The sequence below is a fragment of the Athene noctua genome, chromosome 11, assembly GCF_965140245.1.
Source record: "Athene noctua chromosome 11, bAthNoc1.hap1.1, whole genome shotgun sequence".
NCBI lineage: Eukaryota > Metazoa > Chordata > Aves > Strigiformes > Strigidae > Athene > Athene noctua.
The window spans coordinates 9,439,213-9,463,357 of NC_134047.1; the positions used below are offsets into that span (position 1 = coordinate 9,439,213).

General features: G+C 43.3%; 1 protein-coding gene across 2 annotated transcripts in view; it reads right to left on the bottom strand.

The window, feature by feature from the left end:
* Positions 1 to 2,253: 2,253 nt before the first annotated feature.
* LOC141964667 (synaptotagmin-like protein 2) overlaps positions 2,254 to 24,145 on the bottom strand; it is a 38,456-nt gene continuing 16,564 nt past the window's right edge. For both annotated transcript variants that reach the window (XM_074915336.1, XM_074915335.1), the window contains exons 4-17: positions 19,591 to 19,684; positions 17,972 to 18,065; positions 17,704 to 17,797; positions 15,964 to 17,085; positions 14,534 to 14,632; positions 12,411 to 12,502; positions 11,842 to 11,943; positions 9,882 to 10,051; positions 8,951 to 9,053; positions 8,157 to 8,318; positions 7,339 to 7,417; positions 6,662 to 6,761; positions 5,465 to 5,670; positions 2,254 to 3,863 (exon numbers count right to left, since the gene is read on the bottom strand). In XM_074915336.1, coding sequence (XP_074771437.1) covers positions 3,718 to 3,863; positions 5,465 to 5,670; positions 6,662 to 6,761; positions 7,339 to 7,417; positions 8,157 to 8,318; positions 8,951 to 9,053; positions 9,882 to 10,051; positions 11,842 to 11,943; positions 12,411 to 12,502; positions 14,534 to 14,632; positions 15,964 to 17,085; positions 17,704 to 17,797; positions 17,972 to 18,065; positions 19,591 to 19,684 — 2,663 coding nt within the window. In that variant the 3' untranslated portion in view covers positions 2,254 to 3,717. The remainder of the gene's footprint in view (positions 3,864 to 5,464; positions 5,671 to 6,661; positions 6,762 to 7,338; positions 7,418 to 8,156; positions 8,319 to 8,950; positions 9,054 to 9,881; positions 10,052 to 11,841; positions 11,944 to 12,410; positions 12,503 to 14,533; positions 14,633 to 15,963; positions 17,086 to 17,703; positions 17,798 to 17,971; positions 18,066 to 19,590; positions 19,685 to 24,145) is intronic.

The following is a 24,145-nucleotide window of genomic DNA, read 5'->3' on the forward strand; positions in this document are numbered from 1 at the left end:
GGTGGAAAAGTATTAAGCCATGGAAGATATTAAAGTACAAAACAGCCAACCAAATCTGGTGCTGAATATGCTCACTCTTGGTTATCAGGAACTGATGTGTGTTTATCTATTCAGTTTTTGATATACAGCTCTATTCAATACTTTTTTCTTCACTTAATTTAGAAGCCTACAAAAATACAGCTTTTCTTATTTCAACAGATTACGTTATTGCATGGGTTTATTTAGCCAGCGTAATTTTCTCCCTGAATCTCCACAGTACTTCAAATGTTTTTTCCTGTGAAGGATAAAGCTGAGCAAATATTTAGTAATGGATAATTAATTCAACCACTTCTTTTCCATCTCCTCTGAGACACTCATTCAGTGGATGCTGTTCAAGATTCAACAATTCTTTCTTTCTCTTCTTTAGTTAGCTGCTAAACTATTTTCAATAGTTTCTGATACCTGTAATATGAACGGTTTTGAATGGACATCGGTCACAGATTATATTTGCCTAATGGGGCAGAAATACTTTCTAGGCTCTCACTTTCTCTTTTTTTCTGCTTGCAAGGTTCCTGAGAAAAAGTTATATAAATAAGACATAAACTTAAAGGAAGCCTATTCACTCTCACATAGAGAATATTGATGAAAAGCAGTCACCCAGCTCTACTGTAGATACTGAGGTTTGTATTTTATATTAAGAGGATAGTGCCTAAGGGTGCCAGGCTGTAACCTACCATTTCATAGGCCCACTCCATCCCTGGGGTCACCTCTGTTTCCAGCAAGAGCTCAGTGACCACAGGCAGCTCCCACTACATCACTGGCACCTGCATGCTTGTATTCAGGGAAATGAGAGGCTTAAAACACATTTACCGTATCCAGGAAGTCTTACTGTCTCATGGAACTTTGCTTAACCCATTCTACATTGAGACAGTAAATACAGTCAGAGAAATTTCCATCTCTTCTTCCTTTTCTTTTACCAGTTACTACCCAACACGTTATCATCAGCACATGCCTACAGGCCCGAGTCTCTTTTACATGTAAACATACAGACAACAAATGTCAACATCATAAGCCACATACAAACAGGCTGTTAACCTTATACTCACAAGCTCCTTCACTCCTCCATAGGACACTGACAATAAAAATGCCTTAAGTCTTTTTCTGATAAAGTGCTTTCTGCGCAGACGGAAACATCATAGAAAATTTTACTACTCAGATACAGCTGTGTTACAAATCTGTGTGCAGTTTGGCAGTGTAATCTTTTACTCTGATAAACTATTAAATGCCAAAGAAAGCTTCTTAAATTAATCAGGGCTTAATTTAAATAAACAAGCCACCAAAAGCTTAACAAAACCCCTTTATGGAATCTTAATGCAAAAATAGGCTGCTCACAAAATCCCAGGACAAGTTCATAAAAGCAACTGCACTGGGATGAAACTGGCCCACTAACCCCCTTTTTCCCCTGTTATTGGCACCACCAACAAAAAATATGTTAATTTTCTGAAACACCAACACAACCATTTCCAGCTCCATTGATGCAGTTTTGGCAACACTGACGCAACCGCATGTACTAATACTGCACGTGAGAGACAGGCAGAAGTGGGATGACTGTGATGGCGAGGAGTCAGCTCAACCCTCCAGGAAGAGACCTGGACCTGTCTGAGCTGAAGCCCGTGGCATTGCCAGCTGCATTTGCAGCCACAGCAGAAATTCCTCCCCCGGGATCACCCTGTGGGATGGGGAAGGGCTTGGGACGAGAGCAGCAGTCCTGTGAATAACTTCACTGCAACAAGCCACCGCTCCCCGATTAGCAGGGCTCCTTCTAGTAGGTAAATTATATGTATGCATAAATATTCACATGTTCAGCACCTAAACAGGTAAAGATAATAGTTTTAAAACTCCCACCTTTGGCCCAATGTTGTTATTTTATCCAACAAAGGCAATAAATGACCAAACCTTGGTGAACAAAACATGCTGGGCTGGAGCCCACACAAAGTATCTCTGGGCTGACATGCAGTATATATCTGGTTTTTCATTACATTCTACTGCTCTGTGGACTCTCTTTTAGTGCCTTCAGTACTATGACTGGTACATTTTCAAGTATTCTCTTTTTCAAATTGCAAAAATATCTTCTTTCTTTATTTTTTCCCATGAAAACTGGTGATTATCTCCAACATGTCTTAATTTGATGAGAAAGTCTTGTTATTTTAAGTGTACATTTTCCATTAATTTATTTACAACCAGCTTTGCTAAGCTGAAAATTTATGTTGAGCTTGACTTAAATAAAATCAATACATTAAAGTATATCAAAACATTCACAGAGCCGAAATCTAGGGTAGGATCGCTACAAAAAATATTTCTCCATGACATTTTACCTGCCCTTGGGCACAAATGGTTCATTTTGACATGACAAAATTTAACTACTCTTTTTCTTGCTTTTTCGATACTCAGACCATGCTAAAAATGGGTACAAGGAGACCAGTTGATGACTAAAGAAGAGCATTCTATTTAATCACAATATGTACATCCAAAATACAAATTACAAAGCTGCATTTCAAAAATGTATTCACAACGCCACTCTGCCACGGTCAGTGTGCCAAAGGAGAAGTTCTTGCAAGCTACTGGTAGAAAGGAAATTCCAGCCGTGGACAACTCACTGACAGGCCTCAGGTGGAAGGAAGGCAGCAGCAGGGCACGCAGAGGCAGGAGAGCCCCCAAGCAGCTGTAGCCCTGCAGCCACCCTTCGCATCCGTTCACTCCCTACTTACCTCTCCCACCAGCTCCCAATATCTCCTGTGTTCCAGTGTGGGTTTTTTTTTCTTTCCTGACCCATTGTGCCAGGCTAACATGAGACCACTTCCTACATCATTATTTTGTATTGAAATGTTTTGCACACAAGGCATTTCAAAGGTGCGATTAGGCCCATCAGCAATGTAACCATGTTTTACACTTGGGCAAGCACTTCAGTTTATATTGCACTAAAACTGTCCTTTAATAGAGTACTTGCCTGAGGTCACTGAGGAAGCCTGTGGGAAAGCTAGGAAAACAGCCCCTGGTTGCAAAATCCCGCTAGCTGCAGGACCATCACTTCTCTCTTTCATATAAAATCAGAAAGAAATTAATATATTGAATTCCTCATTGTCATCCTCCTCACGTTGCTTCATTTCCTGGTTCATATAGTCCTTTCTGTCTTTAGATTCACCTTGGATCTCAATTTTCCTCACGTTAGAGACGTGTTATCACCAATCACAAATGCCAAGCTCCCATTCTCAGACTGTGCTGCTGGTGACTTGGAGCAATTCTCTATCAAGTACAGAGTGTACCACTTGCAGGGGAATACGAATAATACCATGCTGCTGCTTTAGTACAATTACAAATCTGCACAGAAAAAAAAATGGCACAAAAACAGTAAAAAAATAAAAATATGTATATCTCCTTTTCCTTCTGCTAATGTTCCCAGAGGTTAATGGAATTCAAAGATACTGAATACAAATGATTAAATAAAACGACAAATGAAGTTTCTTCTTGGTCAAAATAAAGTATAGCATCAGTTTGGCATCTTCCATGTCCTCTGTCAGGGAATTAGTACTTAACATTTAACATTTCCAAAGTGCTGTCCAACAACTGCCTTATTAACCTGACACTTGCCAGCCCCATGGATGGTCTCTATCACATCGGTGCAGGAAGTTTCCTAGTTCTAATCACCACGTTCAACCTTTCTATGGCACAAATGATGGGTTATTTCAGTTTTTTTCTCCCTGCCAGTGAGCGCAGTGGCAGCAATCCTTCAATCCATTCATTGGCAGCTGACATCATCTCCTGCCAAAAGGCCACCTCCTCTTGCGTGGAGTCCATCCAGTCCACAGAGATGCCATAGCTCAAACCTATAAAGAAGAAGAAAACTACATCGTTGAGAGCTACACGTAGAGTTTCTACACCATGCAAAAATACTCATTGGGATATAACTGTTGCAGGCAGTGCCTTAACATAAAAGGTGCTGAGTTTCCCTCAGCAAGTTGCACCCTGTTCTTCTGCTAATGACCTCCATTTTACACCAGAGTTCAGAATGAAGTCAATGTAAAAGCCACAAAATACAAGAACCCTAAACATAACCTGCCGAGGAAAATAATATTGGGCTCAAGCCCTTTCTGCATCTTTTGGAATGATAAAGAAAGTCTAAAAGGCTTGGGTTTCTCCTTAGAAGATTTTCGTATGGACTGGGTGGAGTATTCATCAAAATTCTTTTGCTTTACACTTCATTTGTATAGGAAACAAACACACAGTAGCAGAAAAGTGTTTACATTAATCCAGAATTGATTATTCAACCATATTCGAATGTGCTAACTACTTGTCAATGAGATAAAAGTCTAAATTTGGATCACAGCTTATTTGGGGGTTAGTATTTTTATAACTTGCTTATGAGCTTGTTGCCCCTTCCCACTAGATAGTACACAGCCCTCCTGACGACATGTTAGAGACTGAAAACAGAGAAGATAAATGCAATTAACACAGGGGCCCCTGCAAGGCAGACCTTGCAGCTACTATAAGCCTTTTCCTGACACCCTCAAGGAACAGTTATCCTTTATTGCAACATCCTGAAATCTTCTGTTTGTATTTCATCTCTCAGAAAGTCCTCTCGCTTAACAATGAATAGTTTAGAAAACCTTAGATATGCCACTTACAAATTAAAAGATGAACATGCTATCTTGTCAAAGCTTAGCTACGGGGTACACTGAAAGCTAGGATATTGCTTAAAAATATTGGAGTTTTCCAAACCCTGTTGAAGTAAAACACTTTCAGCTTCTCTGAACTGGAACCTCATGCCATCAACTCCCAGAGACAGTGACTGTCTCCCAGTGGAGCAAATGGCATCCCTGCTGAGGTCTTTCAGCACTATATCCTCCAAATAAAAGCAAAACAAAAAACCACCACCACCTTAGTCTACACCCAGACAACTCCATTCTTCCAATTTGTGATTTAATTCCAGCTGATGCACTCTCAGTACTGATTACCTACCAGATCAACTAGCGTAGCTTGCTCTGTTTTTCAAATATTAGCTATTCCTGCTGCTAAAGCTACTAAAGGGAGGAGGTGATGTGGATGGAGCACCAGGTGGTGCTCTCCCACATGGCATTCACGTTGTCTTCATCTCTGAGCACTCCTCCCTGGGAGGAGCAGCAATACAACATTAATTTGTAACACAGCCTGTCTTCCTGTAACAGCAGGAAAACTCTCTGATCAAGAAGATTCTTGAGTTTTTCCAGACCTCAGAGTTGATGTTGGCATAAAATGTAGGAATAGAGGGTTGCTGTCATGGCACCAGGTGCCCCTCCATCCCAGTGCAAGTACCAAGACTCTCTCCAATTACTGAGGCTCCCCATCCCTGGTTTCTCCCCAACAGGAAAATGCTCTGCAACTTCCCACTATATCCTGTAGCTCAGCGATATGGTAACGGTATTCATTTGATGTAAAGGAAGTCACTTACCTGTCCCAAGGCCCAGTCTGATTCCTCCAAGGAAATGGTTGGTAAGTTTTTCATGATCCCACACAGTCAGTTCAACACAAGCATCCTTCAGATCCTCTGTATGAAAGCCATCGTATACAATAGTGTGATTGAAAATAGGGTTTGTGTCTCTTTTTATGACTCGGGTCTTTTGGTAACTCTTCTTACTGGTGTCTGGAAGCACATAGCTTTGAGAGGAGAAAAAAATACAGCATGTAGTATTGAATATCTCCCGAGATTTGAATCGTTCCTACCAAGTTCCTTGGTCTAACAAGCCTCAGTTCTGAGGGAGGAATTGGGTCTCAACATAAGAAGTCTCTGTAAATTTAATGGGAAATGTTCGTAATTCCTGGATTAAACTTTTTGTTTTGCCAAGAAAATCAATTTTAAAAGCAAACATTTTCAGAAAGAAGGGCACTTGCTTAAAATTTCCAGCTTTTGGCAAGGTTTTTTTGCAAATTGACATTTTACATTAAAAAAATGACCTTACTTCCAGATATTTCTACTTTCATAAATTTTCATCACTTAGATGCCTAAGAGGGCATTTCAAAATGGTCAGTTAGGCTTCTTGAGCAGCAAGAAAACTTTTGCAAGAAAACTCTGTAAGGATTTAAAATATACAAAAGATATGGTGATCACTTCAAAAAGCCCAAAAGATCTTAAAATCCCCTTAAAAGGTTTTTAATTTTCTGGAATTTTTGAAGTACTTTTTTCCATATAACAGGCAGAACTGATATTGCAGGCTGCAGAAAACATGCACATGCCAAATTCTGGAGAAGATCAAAGTAGGATCCAACCATCTGTATGTCAGTTCTGGTGAATCCCTAACAAATTCCCAAACTCTGCATGCAAGCCCATATCAAGGCAAAATTCACCACTTCACGTGAACATGCTGGGCAAGGTGCAGGGCCCACAATTCCTCTCACTCAGATGTTATTGAGACAAATCACTGAGTGAGTCACAGACAGTGATTAACCAAGAGCTTTATCACAGCAAGGATTTTCCTAATTTGGCCATGAGTGTATAACAAGGGCAATTTCTTCTACAGAGTCCAATGCAACACAAAGGCTTTACAGAATGGAGGCACAGAGAGGTGAGCCTGAGAAAAGAGAAGGAAGCAAACTGCTTTGTGAACGCATGGACCCAGGATCAAAGCCAATAACATGTTCGTGCACTTACCATTTCACAAAGGAGTCAACTCCAGAAGGACGCAACTGCAGGAGGTCTTTGACGTCTTTGACCCAAATGTGAACTTCGCCAGAGGGAGGATTCTTGGGACCTGCCATTTAGGAGAGGAGAAAAACTGTCACGTCAGTCCTTACTAGCAAAATGACAGGCTTCCTCTCCAGGGACCTGAGGGAGCAGCAAGAGGGCTTCTCTGCGTATGCACTCCCTCGTGAGCTCTGCAGCTCTCTGCCTGGGTGCCACAGCACTCCTACCAGCCCCATCACACCTGCAGTTGCAGAGGCCTCCTGACACAATCTGCTGGTGCTGCTTTGAAACAGGAAAGGAGAAGGAATTGCTGGGCAAACCCAACCCTGTGCCTGCCCCACAATAAGAGGGGCTGTGTGCTGCTGCTGCCACCACATGACAGCACCCTACAGTGCCCACAGTGAGCAGTTTGAGGTTGTTGAGACCTTCCTCTCTCCCCAGCACTTTCCCAATAAAACCAGATGTGAAAATCAGGTGTAAGCTGCAGGTAGTGCTAACAAGCACTGCTGACTGTGCTTTTGTGCTGATCTCTGAGATCTTGCTCTAATAAGATCACTCTTTTGCCATCTCTTAAACAGATGAGGCATTCCAAGCTGCATGTCAACATATGGGCAATAGTTCTTAATGCATGAAACCCATTTTACCTAGGCTTCCTGGAGGGACATACTTAATAGACAAATTCATCACTCCTCGATGATCCACACCGTTAACAGCAGAAAGGCTCTGAAACAGAAAGAGTTACGACTGACTAAACGAGGGGTTGTATAAACACAGCAAGGCAAACAGCTTTTGAGTTCAATGGAGGGGCACAAATGGACAAACTCTGATTTTACATGGCTAGGGCAGCCCATTCTCGGGGCAGCCCATTCTCGGGGCAGCTCCCTTCTTTGTGGTTTTGTTCACAAACTCAGTCCCTCAGAGCCAAAAGCCTGAGGATTCAGAGCAAGGCTGCCCTTCCAGACATGTCCAGCTGGACATAATTAAGCATCTTAGTTCTGAAAGACAAATATCCTTTATTTTCTGCAAAGGGATCTGAACCCAGAAGCATGCAGGAAGCTGTACAGGCTTTAGAAAAACTGGCATCTGAATATTTACCTCTCGAGGCATGTTCAACTGCATCACCTAGCACTCTGCTGTCTATTTTTAAGGGATGGTCTTTATGTGAGTAGAGAGAGGCAAAGTCATGTCAGAGTTTCTGTTTAGTGTCGGATGACATGTATGAAAGTGTCCCTATAGATCAGTCACCAAATAAGACCCAAGAAGGCCTGTGTTCAGAGCTGTGAATATTGCACTAACGTGTCCAGGGCTTGTGGGTAATTTACTGCATTTCCTCAGGTACAAATCAGGTTGTTCTGTCCACCACACCACCCAAAGACCTCAGAGGAGTCAGGAAGGACTTCTGCCACTTCTAAAGGCTTCAGGGTTTGTCTAGGAAGAGAGACTGCAGCTGAGATGCACTTACTCGGGGTTTCAGTGGGTACCAGTTGAGTTTCCTGTTGCTCCAGTCCCAGCTGGCCAAGTCTACTTCGATCTCTCCCAAGAAACTGTTACGTCCCAGTGGATCATTGTGCCAAACAGAGAGATTTAATTTTTGGATCAACAATACCATTTTCTCTATTTTATACTAGAAGAAGAAAGAGAAGTCAGGTTGTTCAAATTTTTCTTGTTTCTTTCACAACCTGAAATAAACTACTCAAAAGCTTGAATAAGCTCTGAGACACTCAAACACACTCACACATGCACTAATGGACTGGCCTCCCTCTGAACATCTCTTGTTTTGTCCTGCAGAAAGACTACCACCCTGACAAAGCTTTTCTGCTGAGCACAGGGAAACCTAGCGCTCTGTTCATCACAGGGCAAACCCAATGCTCTTTCAAGAATTATTAACACAGTCCCAGGCATTGTTAAATAATCCTCTAGTTGTTGATAATTAAGATAACATAACAAAGACCTTTCTTACTAGTCCCATGCCTCATGACTTGTGTGCCAGGGAAGGGAATAAGAACACCCCATGCTCTGGCTGAAGACAGCACAGGTTGCAGGTCCCCGTCTCATCCAAAGATCACTGTGAGGTTTTGACAAAGAAAGCTTGGGTGCCACACAGGTGGGTGCAGAGAAACCTTTAACATCTCTGCCCCCACAAACCCAAGGAAAGGGCAGTGCAGAAGCCTGGAAAGAAGGCAGGATCTTTCCAGACCTGACCTGGTACAGGTGCCTGCTATAACACAGGTTTTCAGAGCAGGTATTTGTTCTTACCCGTAACACCTCATTGTAAATAGGATTCACTGTCCTCTTCTTCACTGAAGTTTTCCTCTTACCCATTCTAGCTTTGTCGGGGAGCAGATAAGTTTTAACATACCTAGAAAAGAACACAAACTCCAGCTGGATATTGTTCCGCATCGCCAAGCTCTAATTAGTGGGCAACACTTGTGAACAGTAACACGGAAACAAAAGACCTGGAGTTGACTCTGTGAGGGCAAAACTAATTAAGAGACCTGCTAGGATATTAACTTATCATGCATGTGAAGTTATAAATATCACTGGAGATGGGTGGGTGCCACCAACATTCAGAACAGGTAGCTTTCTAGGCAATATGGGAAACCAGCAGGGTCATATATCCATTTTCTGAAATGCCTGTAACTATAGCATCTCTGTTCATTCAAAATCAGGGTTAAATTAGAGAGAAGGAAAGAGGTGGAATGTCTTTAAGTCTCTCTCTCTCAGCGTTCAAATCCAAGCTCCTTTTCATCACCTTTCAAACTAGAGATCACTAATCTCTGTATAACTGCCATTGTTCCCCTAACAACACTTTTTTACTGACTTTCTTTTCATATAGACCTGTGTCTGCAGCACCAGAGTTACCAAAGCGTGTTCACCATGCTGAGATCAAGGTTCACACGGATGCAGGGAGAATATATTCCAGTGATAACAGAACGGTCTTTGTAGTGACCAAAGCTTTCTCAATCTGTTAAAATTTAAGTCTGGCAACATTTACTGATGTCAATGGCTCCAGAACTATCAGCTAGGAAAGTCCCAGCAGTAAGCATGCACTAGAATTCTGAAGGAAGGAAGGAAAGAAGGAAGGAAGAGACCATGACATTTAAAAGGAGAAAACGTAAGACAGAAAATTCTCCAGAACACAAAATTAATCAATGTAGAAGACACAAGGCACCAAAGCGTTACTCACGGATCAGATCTGCCTTTCTTCTCATCCACAACAGCCAAGTCCTTGCACTGGGACACATGAACCTGGAACTCTCGGTTCTTCTCATCATAGTCTAGAGCAAACTCCACAGTACCTTGGGCATCCACACTCCCAAAATCGCCGCTGTAGACACTGAGCACACTGCCACTCACCTGCCAGGTGGAAGAGCAAGGTCAGTGCCACTGAAATAGGCACCCTCCTGACTTGGTTTCTGGACAAAGATGATAGTCTGAAAAGTTCATTCCCAGAGAAAGAATCTGCAATTTCCGTTCTTGTGTAGTATTGTGTCCTTGACACAGAAATTGTCCACATCTGCAGCTGTGCTCAAACAAGCAAGGGTTGGAGAACCTGAATAAGGGTCTTACAAGCATGTGCTATCCTAGACCAGGACTCAGAAGCACTATACTTCTGAATGCTCAAGATATGCCCAAGATTTTTCACCCCTAAGTCCCAAAACTTTGGAAAACAGAGTCAAGTATTACTGGGGGGACCACACAAGTCTCTTCCCTTTCCCTATGCTTACAGTACAAACAGCTGCTATCCTCACCCAGTCTTACTGCTAAGAAATATATTGAGAGAACTTGAACTATCTGTATATGAACTTCAGGTAGATATAGTCAGACAATTGTCAGTAATTTTTTTAATTGGCTAGTAAGAACCATATCAGACTAGAAATGCAGGAAAAATTATTACTATCTTGTTGCTTGCTCACAATGTACATGGAGCTGTACACAACAAAAATGGATATAACCCTTGTCCTGAAGAGCCTGTCCTATCAGAGTCAGCCTGTGTGCATCCACTTGCCACAAAGGCACAGGAAAATGAGGTTTCCACAGGTACAAATCAGAAGGTAGGCACCCAAGAGCCACTTGCTTTCCTAGAACGAACCACATTGGCCCATAGACCTTGGGGTTCTTTTGTCAAGGCTTTGCCTTTCAATGATAGAAAGTGATGAAACAGAAACAAAACATAGCTCCAGAAAGATGAGAGAATTTCCTGTTGTCGCAATCACTCATGATTCCTGACAGGGGTAACATAAAAGCTAATGATGTTTACAAATCAAATAATTAACCCTCTTGACACTTTTCTGTGGTACAGTCATGAACATTTATCACAAAACTTTCCTAGTGATAACCCAATTCTCTGCCTCCCCCTACTTCCTTTGGTTCTAAATTTCATTCTATTACAACCTATAAGAACCTGCCAAACATCTCCCCTCAGTCCCTGGAGCTGCATTACCATTCCATCAGGATACACACTCCAGCACAGAATCTGCAACAAGATTTTCAAGAACACCTGTGTGACTTGGACACAAAGGGCTCATGTACATGCTCTCCATAGTAGGAAAAGGACTCATGTACCCCAAAGTTCAAGGGTTTTTTTAACATTTATCTACATTCATGATCTCTCCCTACCAGCACTGCTTCAAGTATGTTCTTTAAATCTCACATACACACCTTGGAGATACCTGTAACAGTAATACAGCAAATTCAAGCACTTTTAAGCAGCACCCCCCAAAACACTGTCTCTAAGGAATGTTTTATAAATGCTCAACTAAACACACTCAGCTCTTCTCAGTTTTCCTTAGAAGTTGAAGCTCTAAATCACATTTTGCTGTCCAACTCTGAGTTCCCTTGAATTTGCTGATAAGGTGAATGATGAGCTTGCACAGGGCACCCATCTGCAGTCCCAGCTCTTGTGGAGCTATGGCTTACTGTGAATTTGTCTAACAATGACTCAGTGGGTCTCTATTTTAGATGGTACCTGGAGACACTCCTTTAACCCAAGTAAGTAATTAACCACCACCATTATTCTAATAACGTATCACGCAGAAATCAACAGGATACTCCAGAGGCCACATCGTCAGTATCAGCCTAAATGCAGTGTCACTGCATCCGCCTGAGAAACCCTATCTAGCGAGATGTACGCGTTAAATACCTACCGAGGAGACAGATGCCATGTCGGACGAGTGGCTGCCAATGCTAGGCGTCTTTTTGTGCTTGTTAAACTGGAAGCTGATTTCCGAAGCCGTGTCTGATTCAGTCTGCTCAGAAAATAACAAGCATCTTTAAGCTCTGCCGTATGAGCACTTTGCCACACTACAGAGAAAAAAAACCAATAGCTCAGCAGAGTCCCATTAAGCAGCGATCAGGTTAGGAGAGTGGAGGAGAGCGCAGGGAGTCTCCCCAGAGGCATTCCCTCCGATCGGCAGCGAACGTCATCATTAACTGCCTCCAAACAGAGCTGCATGCAACCGCCGGGTCTCTTGGAAAGGGCACGGAATAGTGTGGTTTGAGACAGAGGGAAACACTAAAACTCCTCCAGGATAGAAGGGTTCTTTGGGTTATTGGGGGCTTTTTTATTAAGGATTTTCTCATTTATTTATGACATAACCGAGGCATGCTCTAAAGCAAGTACTGTCGGTGTCCAGGAGAAACACCCTCATGAAACTGCCTGCAATTCAGAGGATGCTGTGAACATTATTCCAGCCATTTGTGGCATCTAGCCTACCTCAGACAACAGGAGAGGAGAGGATCTGCTCAGCTCTTTGACTCTTTCAGGTTCAAGGAACTGATGAGGTATCAAATGAGGTTTATTGTATGCTGTAGGTACAAACAAAAAAGGCATCAGGATATCTTGTCAGAGTCAGGAAAATACAAGGAAGTCACATTTTTGTTCAAGGGCATAAGGAAGGAGGAAAAGCTTGTGGGAGGCACTAGAGTACCACCTTCTTGCCCCGTTTCTGTTGTCTGACACTGAAGATGATCCTCCCTGAGAAAATAAACCTGCTAGCTAAGATCTGAAAGCTATTTTCAATGTGGTTTTGTTAAATGTGTGGGAGTGTGCAAACTCCCTCTAGTGGCTAATTTAATTCTCTTATTAGCCTAAGGATGTGTATCTTGTTTGCATCACTCTTTGTGCAGATTTAATTTAAACTAAAACCATTCAGATCTGTCTCCTTGTCAAAGAAATCAAACATGCTCATGTTTTCATCTCATAGCACATTTCCCTGTACAAAAGAGCTGTAAAACATTTATACCTACAATTGCACCATTGCATATACTTTTCAAATACTCTGCCACACAAAGTGGTGGACAATAGCCAGATATCTAGAAGAAGAAAGTCAGAAAGCTTCATATCAGCTTAGAAAGATGGTTACTGGATTGCTTAAATGTCTCAATAAAATCCATTTGTTCTATCTTTATGTTTTCTCAGTATCCCTTGAAGATGACTATCTCCATCCCAGAAGAAATTTGTTTTTAGAAGATATATGTGCATAAACATGTATGCAGATATACACACCTGTTTAGCATGTTAGTCACGATGATATATTCTTCAGTGCTCAAAATGCCCAAGAGCTTCTTTGGCATTTTCCTTTTGTATGATTTACCTTTTATGTGATTTACCATTCATTTAATATTTACTATTTCTATTTCCAAACATGTGCAAAGCATTAAATCTAGCCCTTTCTGCAGAAGACTTGTTGTACTGCAAACAAGTAAGTGTAACTCTCTAGATCCCAATGATGAAGTTTGTGGCTCTAAATAAGATTTAATAAGGGGAGGCTAAAATCTTGGTTGTCTGCATGAAGACCACATCACTGAATGGCACTGCATGTGGGACCTGAAGCTTCAAGCCACCATGCTGTGTGACTTGTCACCACACCTCAGGACAGGGCATGCACTTGGCCCAAGGCTACCGGAGGGGGTGACAGAGTCACAGGGCGAGCAGCACATCCCACCCACAGCCTGCCTTCCACACAGCCCCAAAGGGGACTCTCCTCCCTCCCATAACCAGGGGTCAGGCTTACTTAGACAGGCTCATTCATTTCCCCTAAGTAGCTCTACCCTTCCTCAGGCATTACCTTCCCAGCTGTCTCACCTCAGTCCTGGCAGCCTTGGTCTTACTGCTTTGCTTTTAGGCAAACTCTTAGTTGTCCTCTTGGGTTTGCCAGTTTACACCTTTTGGGGACTTTTATTGGCTTTCTCGGCCACAGAGGCTGTTGCTGCCTTCCTTTAGGCTCCCTTCCTAGGCTACAGCTTTCTTGGGCTTCTTCGTGGCACAGACAGGTTTCTTGGCCATGGGTTTCTTCAGGTTTGCTGCTGATTTCCTGGTTGCCTTCTCCTTAGCTCCTCTTGGGTTCTCAGGGAGAAACTGCCACCATAAAGCATGTCCCAGGTGGTAGCTGGGAAGATCAGGCCAGCAAACAGGGTCTGCTCTGGGTGAGGTGAAAGGCCCAGGCTGGGCACTGCAAGCCCAGTGAGGGTGTGACAGGAGTCTGTGGCATGACTCACAGGCAGGATGTCAGGTCTGGCACCCCTGATAAACCCACTGCGCCGGCTGCTATGCAGGCCCCACAGTACTTGGTGAGGAAAGAGGAGAGAGGGGTACAAGCTTCTTGCCAAGCCTTTGAAGGCCTTGTGTTTTTTGCTGAAGACACTGAGTAACATACCACCAATACAGCTGCAATTTCCTGGCTCTGAATTTAATTTTAGGCACTAATTTGATGATGAAACAATATGGCATTTTCCTTGCCTGGTACACGCACAGAAGCACCAGGGATGCAGAACCTGGGCATAATAGATTACCTTCAGGGAATGTAAACCAAAAGGAGAAAGAAAGATGTTACTCACTCTCTGTGGTTGTGTAAATGTTCACCATGCTCTTTGCCAGATTAATGCTATTTGCTCGGGCCAATGCCTGAGCAGCAGGAGAATGATCCCCATCTTCCTCTGGAATATATGGAAAGCCAAATCAACATGGTATAATAATAAACACAAATGGGCAGTGTGTCAACAAGCACATGTGTGTGTGTCTCTCCTGGCTTGTTCACTCTGCTTAGAACATGCTGCAGTTACACTACACAGGGCTGCTTTCAAATCATCAGCATGCTTTAATGTCTCTCCCTGAGAATAACTCTTCACACTGTGATGGGAAATCTAAACACTGGATTAACTCAGTCCCTAAAACAGATCAGCACTTGCAAAGAGTTTCCAGTGCAACACAGCCATCTGCTAATATAATCCTGAAACGAATGTAATAATAGGCAAAAAACCTGAGAAATGTAAGAATGATCTTGTATAGAAAGGAAATATTTCTGTTTACCTGAAGTGCAACTTAGAATTTTCACAGAAATGTTACATGAGGTAGGAGATAAGCCAAGATATGACACCATTAAAAATCAAAATCAGGTGAGTCTATGGAAAATTCTCTCAAACAGGTCTTACCCAGGTACATAAGGACAGGAAATTTGGAGAAAGGAGGTAAGAATCTCTCTTTTCCTAGGTCTTTGCTTGGCAGAGAGCAGAGCTGGGGGCAACCAGACCCCACATGTAAAATGAATTGCAATTGACAATAATTTTTGCTCATAGTAGCAGTCATTACAAGAGCCCATCAGACCCAGAGGAAGAGGCCGATAAAGTGGTGATACTATTGACACCATCATGGTTGAGAACATGGTATCAGAATCCAGAAAGATCAGACTCCTCATTCAGTCACTTTGGTTGCAGTTTAATATCCAGATTTACTTGTGCATTCCCAAAATATCCAAAATGTCATTTAAGCACTGACAGTCAGTGGCTACATCAAGGTAGCCTAACAGCCAATGTATTTATTAAACATTTTATTTCACATTTTATTTCTTCTATTTGTGTCAGATTTATCACTACCACCAGAAAGAATTCCTCCAGCCTCACATTTGAAGACAGTCTTCCCAGTGAGTGAAATAAAGTAAGTTCCTGTGACCTGTTGTAGGTAGTGCTAAAGAAATGGAGGGCTGTCCCGAGCTGAGGTGCTTGCAGGTAAGACACGAGGGCTGGTAGCGGGGAGGAAGGCAAGGAAACATGGCACTGTCCCTTTTACACTCACACGGTGCTACACAAGATCTGTTTCCAGAGCTGCTTGCTAAACACATTCTACACATGCTAACTCTGCATGAACTGCAATACAGGATAAATGGACAAATGAAGAAAATGTGCAAAATGCAGAAGGGTTAGAGAAGAAAACAGACTTAGGGGTGACCATCTGTCAGGATTTCACAGGGTGCAGTTACAGCCCTCAGTACCTGAGTAAACAGCTGAGTCCACTCTCTGAACAGCTTCTCTCTCTCTGGCTGGTTCACCGGGTTGTGGCTTGTCTGAAGGCTTGTGAGTTTTTTCCTCAGGTAGCTCTCCATTTATTTCCATGTTGTCATGAGTTCCAAGATCAGATCTTTCTTCCTTCTCACCATCATTTTCACCATCTGTAAGCACAGGTTCGATCAGTATCTGCACCCTGCTCGCCAGTGAACTCGCTGCATGCTTGCGCTCTTCTGCCACGATAAACTCATCTGTAGGCATCTTTGGCTCAAATGTGCTGCCAGACACTTCTTTGGTAGGTGACTCAATTTTGACGGAAGGCGCTCGCACAGGCAATCTGGATTTCTTGGAGCAGTGCTGTGCCGCCTTCTCTTCCTCTGGCACTGGCAGCTTCCCGTTGCTTTCACTCAGCGAGTTATTTCTCATAGCCAGGCCGCCTTTGCTCTTGGCGTATGTGGATCTAGGAACGATGGAAACTGAGCCTTTCCTTGCAGGGGCTACATTGCTTGGTTCTTCCTCACTAGAAGACAAGGTTATTGTCCTTTTGTAGGGGGTTCTTGTTTTCATGAAGACACCAGATTTTTCTTCACTGCTCTGGCCTTGCCCAGGCTGCCCAGAGAGCGAGCGGCACAGCTTGAACTGCCTACCATCTGCCTCCACCCGGCTTGGGTCCTCTGGCATGTTTCCCACCATCACAGAGTCTGCTCCCTTCTCCCAAAAGTTCTTCAAGTTCTTGAAGTGTTCACGATTGAGGCCGATATCCTCCTCTTTGTTACTCATTGAGGAGATCGTATAGTTCACGCCTTGCTTCACAGACTGGCTGCCTTCCCCCTCTGTGGTCAGTGGTTTGGGACTTGCCAGCAGCTCCCTCTTTGCAAGGCTGTTCTCTGCCAGCCCCATGTGATTCACAAATTCCTTGGATCTGGGGAAAGTTCTGCTTGGTTTCCTCTTAACTGGTATCTTGCTGACAGCATAAGCCTCTTCGGGTGGAGTTTTTGGCCCCACTGTGGTGCCAGTGGCCCCATCAACAGCTTCTCCTCCAACTGCACTGCTGAGCTGAGGTACAGCATCCTCTGAAAGCTTGGTGGGCAACAGAGATACTCCATGACCTACAACAACAAAAGCTCAAGATCTGTCTTACTGCATGACATCATATTTCCCTGGAAGGTCTGGGCTGCAGCCTCTCAAGAGGAAGCCAAGGGAAACTTCCAGAAATCATCAATATGTTCCTAATTCTTCCCTATTTCAAGAGTCTAGCAAGCCCCCTTCCGTACGAGGAAAGCCCTGAAAACCCCCGCCCTTCTCTCTGCAACAGGACATGGAAAAAATTCACTGGACTCTAAATTGTTGCTGTGAGCTGGGGGTTTGTTTATAGGCTTGCTTTCAGTTTGAGAGCTTTCCTACTAGCTATTTGCTACATACCAAAAATACACTCTACATTCAAGGCAGGAAAGAGAAGGTAACTTGGATTTGTGGATTAATGTGAGCCAAGCACTCAGTTTAAAATGTACTCAGAGCCAGGACAAGTTTTAGTCATTGGATTTTTTTTTCTTGGTCTCTGCTGCCTTGGGAATAATTCATACAACTGTTGACAGCCCATTCTTACATGCCAAGGTAAGAAATACTCTTTGTTATCTGTTTGTACACACACAAACAAAGCATCTTGTGTCCTGGTGTCTGATGTTGAATAACAAAACCACCAATGGCTCATTGAACAAAAACCTTACCTTTTCTAGACAAATGCAAGCTGTCCATTGCAGCCACAGATGGACTTGTTCCAGTGTCACTCTCTGAGGAAGAGACATCATGTATACTGGATCTCTGAACAGAAAACAAACCCTATCAGTGTATATAAACTGGCAAGACTGGAAAAATATATTTTATTTGAGCACAGACAACAGGGCAGGCAGTCTGTGGAGCCCCTGCCAGTAGGTACAGACTATGTGAAGGTCCAAGTAATAATGAAACAAAGTGCAGACGCTGTGCCTACATTACCTTGTGTGACACAGACAGCGGGATGGGAAGTCTTGGCTTCGGTTTTGGAAAGATTTTACACTCCTCTGTGGTATCAAGAGCAGGTGTGCTGGATCTGGGGGAGAGGAGAAATGCCTGAGCAAGGAGATCATGGTAGTGATGTGCCTCATAGGTTGATGAGGCAGTCTTCAACATCATCTCAGTTCTGCTCAGCTACTTTGTCACTTTTATCTACTGACCCAGCCCGCTATAAGGCCACCCAGAGCTGCTGCCTTCATTTATTTTCTACGTTACTGCTTGGAAGGACTGAAGAACATGTTAAATGGCCTGAACTTGGAGTAAGGATGAGTCTCCCACTGCAGTCAGTACAGAACTTGCTCAATAAAAACAATGGTGTCAACTTCTACGTTTATTCAGACTTCCCCTTCTGGGAAAAAAATGCAGGGAAAAACAGGAATCAGCAGTGCCAGAAAAGCCCAAGAGCCATGCAGAAGGGAGATGCATTTCCATGCTATGGCCTGGGAAGGAACAGGCCACACCTCCCAGTTTAGGCCAAAGGCATAACCAGATTGATGGAGAATTTAGAAACTATAGGAATGATTATGACAACAATAGTTGTTGTACAAGATATAAATCTTCATGCTTGGAATACAAGTTAATTACTAAATGCCTGGTAAATAAATGGAAGAAACACATATTGCAGGCAGTTTGCTCAACTGTTTCTACCATTTTTGGGAGAGTCTAGTGGTGGCTGCTCTTCAGATGGCGAACAGCAGTCAAGCTGGTGAGATTTCATATGGGAATGCTTTGTGCTTAGGGTTGAATGAGAAAAACAAAGCAAGCTTTTCAGGATTTAATCAACCCCCCAAAAAACCCCACTAGGACCATTGCTGTGCTGGTAAAGCAGGAGCATCTCAGACTTGCTGACTCTGGATGCTTCATTAAGCAATACCCAACAATCAGCTGCGAGAGGTTTGGAAGTGTTGTCAAGCCCCATATTTAATATTTAACTGGAGCAACTGCCACCTGGGAAGAATGAGTCTTCATTCTGCTGACAAAAAAATGCAAATGAGATGGCAGCAACAATAAATGAATATGTGAGTATTTTAATGGCTTCTCCATAGTCCACGAATATTGAGCAAGGTCAATGATTTGTTCGTTGGAGTGCTTTTATAGTGGGTGTTTCTGCTCAGTCAGCACAACGTGAAATCCTACCAAGCCTTCATGGAGAGTGCTAAGCACTGGACACAGAGGTTGGTACCAGCAGGAAATGAGCAGTTTCCTCAAAAGGTTCATTCTGTTAGTGTCGCTCCATGGCAAAAAATAAACAAATAAAACTATAATTACTTTGAAAAACTAACCAGAATATCCTGACATTAGAGTCAGTTTCCATTTTACTGACTCCTTATCAAATCATGCAGGAAAAGACCTTTCTGGGATAAGCACATTAGCACTTAGTTATTAGGGGAGGATTGATATTCTGACAATTCCTGGAAAAAGGATTTTTAAAATATCCTATATAACCCATTACTTCTACAGTTTCGGAAATTCAGTTAAAGACCAGGAATTAATGAGCAGCATTCAGTTTTCATTAGAAGTAAGAGCAGCAGCCAGAGCATTGCACAAGCAACAGTGCCTACCTCTCCTCTCCTGCGCCAGCAGCGTGCTCAGGGAAGGCAGGGCTCGGGGCAGCTTTGCTTTCCAGACCCGTCCAGATGTGCTCGTTGGCCTCATCTGTAATATAACAGAGATAATTGAGAAATTATATTTATTTAAACTTGTAATGGCCAGCGTGTTTTGTTTGGGGAAAGAAAAGTCTTGTTAAATGAGTCCCCCCAGCACAAACGCTGGGGATTTAAGAGGAGGTGGCTGACGGGGGCTCGGCCTGCTCCCCCTGTGGCTGGGGGAGGCCCCAGGGCAACATTGCCTGTGCTCCCCACGCAGGCACCTCCAGACCCCAGGGGTCCGAGAGGCCAAAGCCAGCTGCCTGACTCATGCCAGGAGCTGCCGCATCACTGCAAACCTTTGCAAGACACTGTCAATAAAGTTAATCCATTCCAGGATTTAAATTCAGCCATTTCCTGTTTTGACTCGAAGTCATCCGATCTTGGCAAACAAAGGAGGAGGCCAATACAGTTAATGAGGAGATCCCTGTTATTTTCACTGGCACAAGGCTCAGCTATGTCTTCTAAGCTCTCAAAGACCCTAAAGAAAAAACAATAGAAGACAATAACCTTTACAGCAGCCTGCCGGGGCATAAAGTTGCATTAGATATTTTGCTGGCAAAAAGGCTTTCTTGCTACTGAAAAACCAAAGGGATGAAAACTCTCAAACAGCGATGAAAAACTAAGCTTAGCCTGGTGTCCTAGTTTCTGCTGGGATAAAGTTAATTTTTTAATCAATAAGTTCTGCACATACTTATTCACATGCAGGTAGCTCTATTTTAAACTGTAAATCTACCTGTTACAAAAACTGCCAAATCTCTCCAGGATATATTTCACTACACAATACAATAGAATCAAAGGCTCAAAGGATTCAAATATGACATTAAATAATATAGCCTCACTTGTTATCTGGTTAGAAAACTGCACTAAGCCCAAGAGTAGACCAGTACTACGGACGGGCTGTGATATCAATGTCACGCCAATGCTGCCCGTGTGGTGCCATCCAGCACCAGCAGACCCGGCAGTAACAGGGATATCTGAAGACGAAGCTTCAATCCCCCTTGCCTGTGCATCCCCATGGAGAAAAATGCTGCAGTTCCAACTCTTCCTCCCTGCCCAGCACCTGGCCCTGCAGTGCAGGGGACCACGGCAGGCATTGTTCAGGGCCGTCTGCGTTAGCTCCACACGCCTGGCACACACATGAGATGGCAGCTGGATGCCCGTGGTTTCCCCAGCAGTGGGAGGTCAGGGCGTCACTCCTGCTGGAACACAGAAGTCTGGTTGTGTAAGAATGGGCCAGTTTTAGAGAGCACATTTCTGAAAGATGGACTTTGTTTTGTCCATGAAAACACTGATGTACAAAAAGCGTCACTGAATATTGTTTCTGGAGAGACAAGCAGTGGCATGGCTGGTGGCACGTGCAGGCCATGTCACGTGCAGGCATGGGAAGGCATGCTGAGGAGCGTTTATTTATACAGTGAGCCACATCCTCCTCTTCTGCCCTAGACCCGAGGGAAGGAGATGCCAGCAGGTAGCTTCTCTGGAAGCAGAGGAACCAAACACAGAGCTCCCATGTTTTCCCTCTGCCTGTCATGGTTGAAGAGACCTCGACAACTGAAGGCTGCATTCATTTCTCATCTCGCTTCCAAAGCCATTGTGTCATACTTGCTTTTCACTTACACCTCCCCCTCAGACAGAGCTCCTGGTTCCCAGCTGGCAGAGGCAGGGGGAGGTGTTTGCTTCCCCCCATCCAAATCACTGCCCTTTAAAAGGGTTCAGCCACTGACACAGCTATATCTGGCTTCTATAACCACAAACAAACAGGTTATTAGCACATTATAATCCATCAAGACAAGCAAAATGCCTTTGCTAACTTAGGATGAGAGAATAAGATGCAAATTCCAACAGAAATTAGTAGTGGCCTGACCAGTTTAACTTGTCCATACATATATTTATCACATATGTATAGAGCCACTCCTGCCCTAACACTTTAACCTGCTTTACTCATTTCCTATCACTCTAAAATGAAGACATCAATGCCAGGGGAAAGCATGGCTAACTGTGCCATTGGGGCTGACTTGCCTCAACGGATGGATAAAAGAGTCTCTCTCCTAGATGATTTTTAGCTCTCATCCATGACACACAAGCTCAGGGAAAAGTTATCACCAAATCCATCCATCTGTGCTGCTCTGCAGGATGCAGTTTAAATATAGGGTATCTATTTTATACATTTATATTACTGCTGATTATTTGTGTTTTCTATTATAACCAATACCAACTGTGAAGACCTTTAGGGATCCACACAACTCTCTCTTCCAAAGGTTAAAACCCTCCCCCAGAAAAGGTCACTGGGCATTCTCCTGTGCAGGCACAAATTTCCACCCCTCCTCAGCCCATTTACCATGCAAAGGGAATGCCAGCAATTATCTCAGTGGGTCTTTTCCATGCAGGAATTTTCTCATTTCACAGTCTAACATAGTCATCAACGACTTAAATCAGGATGAACAGCCCTGGAGTCATGAACATGTTACACTGATTTGGCTAAATGAACATTCACCCCTTCATCACCTTGAAAGCCAATAGAAGGTGAGTGATCTTTCCAGAAGAAAAAAAGGTGTCAAGATGGCAAGCGAAAGCCCTTATCTCATCTATTGCAGACTGAACATGAGCTGCACAGCCAAACTGTTTGTAAAGGGGCCTCACCCTGGTTCCCCAACAGGCCAAGCACTGCTCTCACCAGTGCAATACTCTTGCTGACAAGCCAGTGAGAGAAGTGCTTGCCCTCACGTGTGAAGTCAGGCAATCTATATGGTAACCACTGCAGGAGCTGAGCACGCAACAGCAAGGTGAAATTACTAGCTTCAGAATCTTGATTCTCAACCAGTGCTGTAAAACGACAGTGGCAAAAATAAGAGGAAGGAATAAAGTCATATTATACCTGTGTACTTTACCAAAATAAGTCTGAGAATAGAAAAAGATAAAGGAAAGAAAAAAAAAGTTGAAAATAGAGATTTTTTTCATTACTATAGTATATTAGTAACACTTGCTTCTTCCTTCTTAAAACAGCATTAGTCAAGTAATGCACATGCACAGACTTAACTTGCATATTACTACTATATTAATAAGGAGATTATTGTAGATGACAATGTGAGACCACATCTCATATGTGCACATCAGCAGTAAAAGTTTAAAATCAACAATACTTCAAATTTTGCTTTCTTGAAATAGTCTGCAAGCTAAGGGTGCTGACGCCTCTGGCGAGGCAACAGGCGATTGAATCCCATTCATTGCTGGCTATTAGCTGGGCTGTAGATGACAGCGCATTTGTCTGACCTGGGCCTCAGCAGAGGGGCTGCTGAAGCATCTGTCTCTTCCTGCAAATAGGGTGCACATGAAGAGAGTGCAAGCACAAATGCACATCCTCAAAAAACAGAGAGCATGCTCTGCAGAAATGGCCAGCCAACTCTGTCAAGCTTTCTATGTTTTAGCATTCTGAAGGGATGATAAATTAGTAAATTTAATGACATCATGAATCCCTAATACTAAAGATAAAAGCAACTTCACATGAAATATGATGGGCCAGTTCTGCATCAGAGGCTCCAATGATTCTATGCTAAGTTATCAGAGCTGTCAGGGATAAGTAAAACAAAAAGAAAATGAGGCTCTGATAGTGAAGTCCCTAGCTAGCATTTAGCTTTGAGAATGTGTCTAAGTAATGTGGAGCTCAGAGGTGTATACTATACCCTGGAAATTAATGTTACAGAAATATCACGGCCAATGAGGCCCACCAAACAAATGAGTGATCTATATTGCTCCTACTCTACAGCAGGAATGGGCAGCTGGGCTTAGGAAAGAGGACTGAACGGAACTGGTGGAGATGACATTTGAATTTTGGACAGATGGAAGACAAACCTTCAGATATAAGTAGCCTTTACTGCAAAAGAACAGAGCTCAGTTATAGGGTCCTTATATTAGGGACAATGGTAGACTTTGCTTTGAGCTGTCTATCAGGGCCATGGCTCCCCCAGAGCAGCAGCAGCCAGTAACTCACCAGTCACGTCTGAGTATCTGTGATTACACACCCTGACAAGTAATCAAGGAGGTTGTGCGAGACTGGGCTGCGGTTCCACAGTCCTGCTGCGAGTCAGCTGGTCTGTCTTCATGTTGAGGACTGGATGTGAATCATGGCCAGTTCTGCTTTGCACAAATGTTCAGCACGAAGTGCCAGCTCCAGGCTGGTTGCATTTGGACTCAAAGCACAGTCCTGCTCACTTCACATGGGCCTGATCCCTTCTCTTCTCTGCCCTGAGCCAACAAATCTGATTTGATCTGTTTCACATACTACCATGAGAGTTCATCTGCATGTCAAACACCACACAGTACATCTGTGTCAAATTAGCACATGGTCCCTCAAATACCCTTGCTATGGCACAGCAGACTGGGTACCATTCAGACTTGGCCCCAAAGCCCTTTTTACTTTGAAAACCACATTGTGCCTTGGAATTATTCCCATGTAAAAACCTAGCTATGG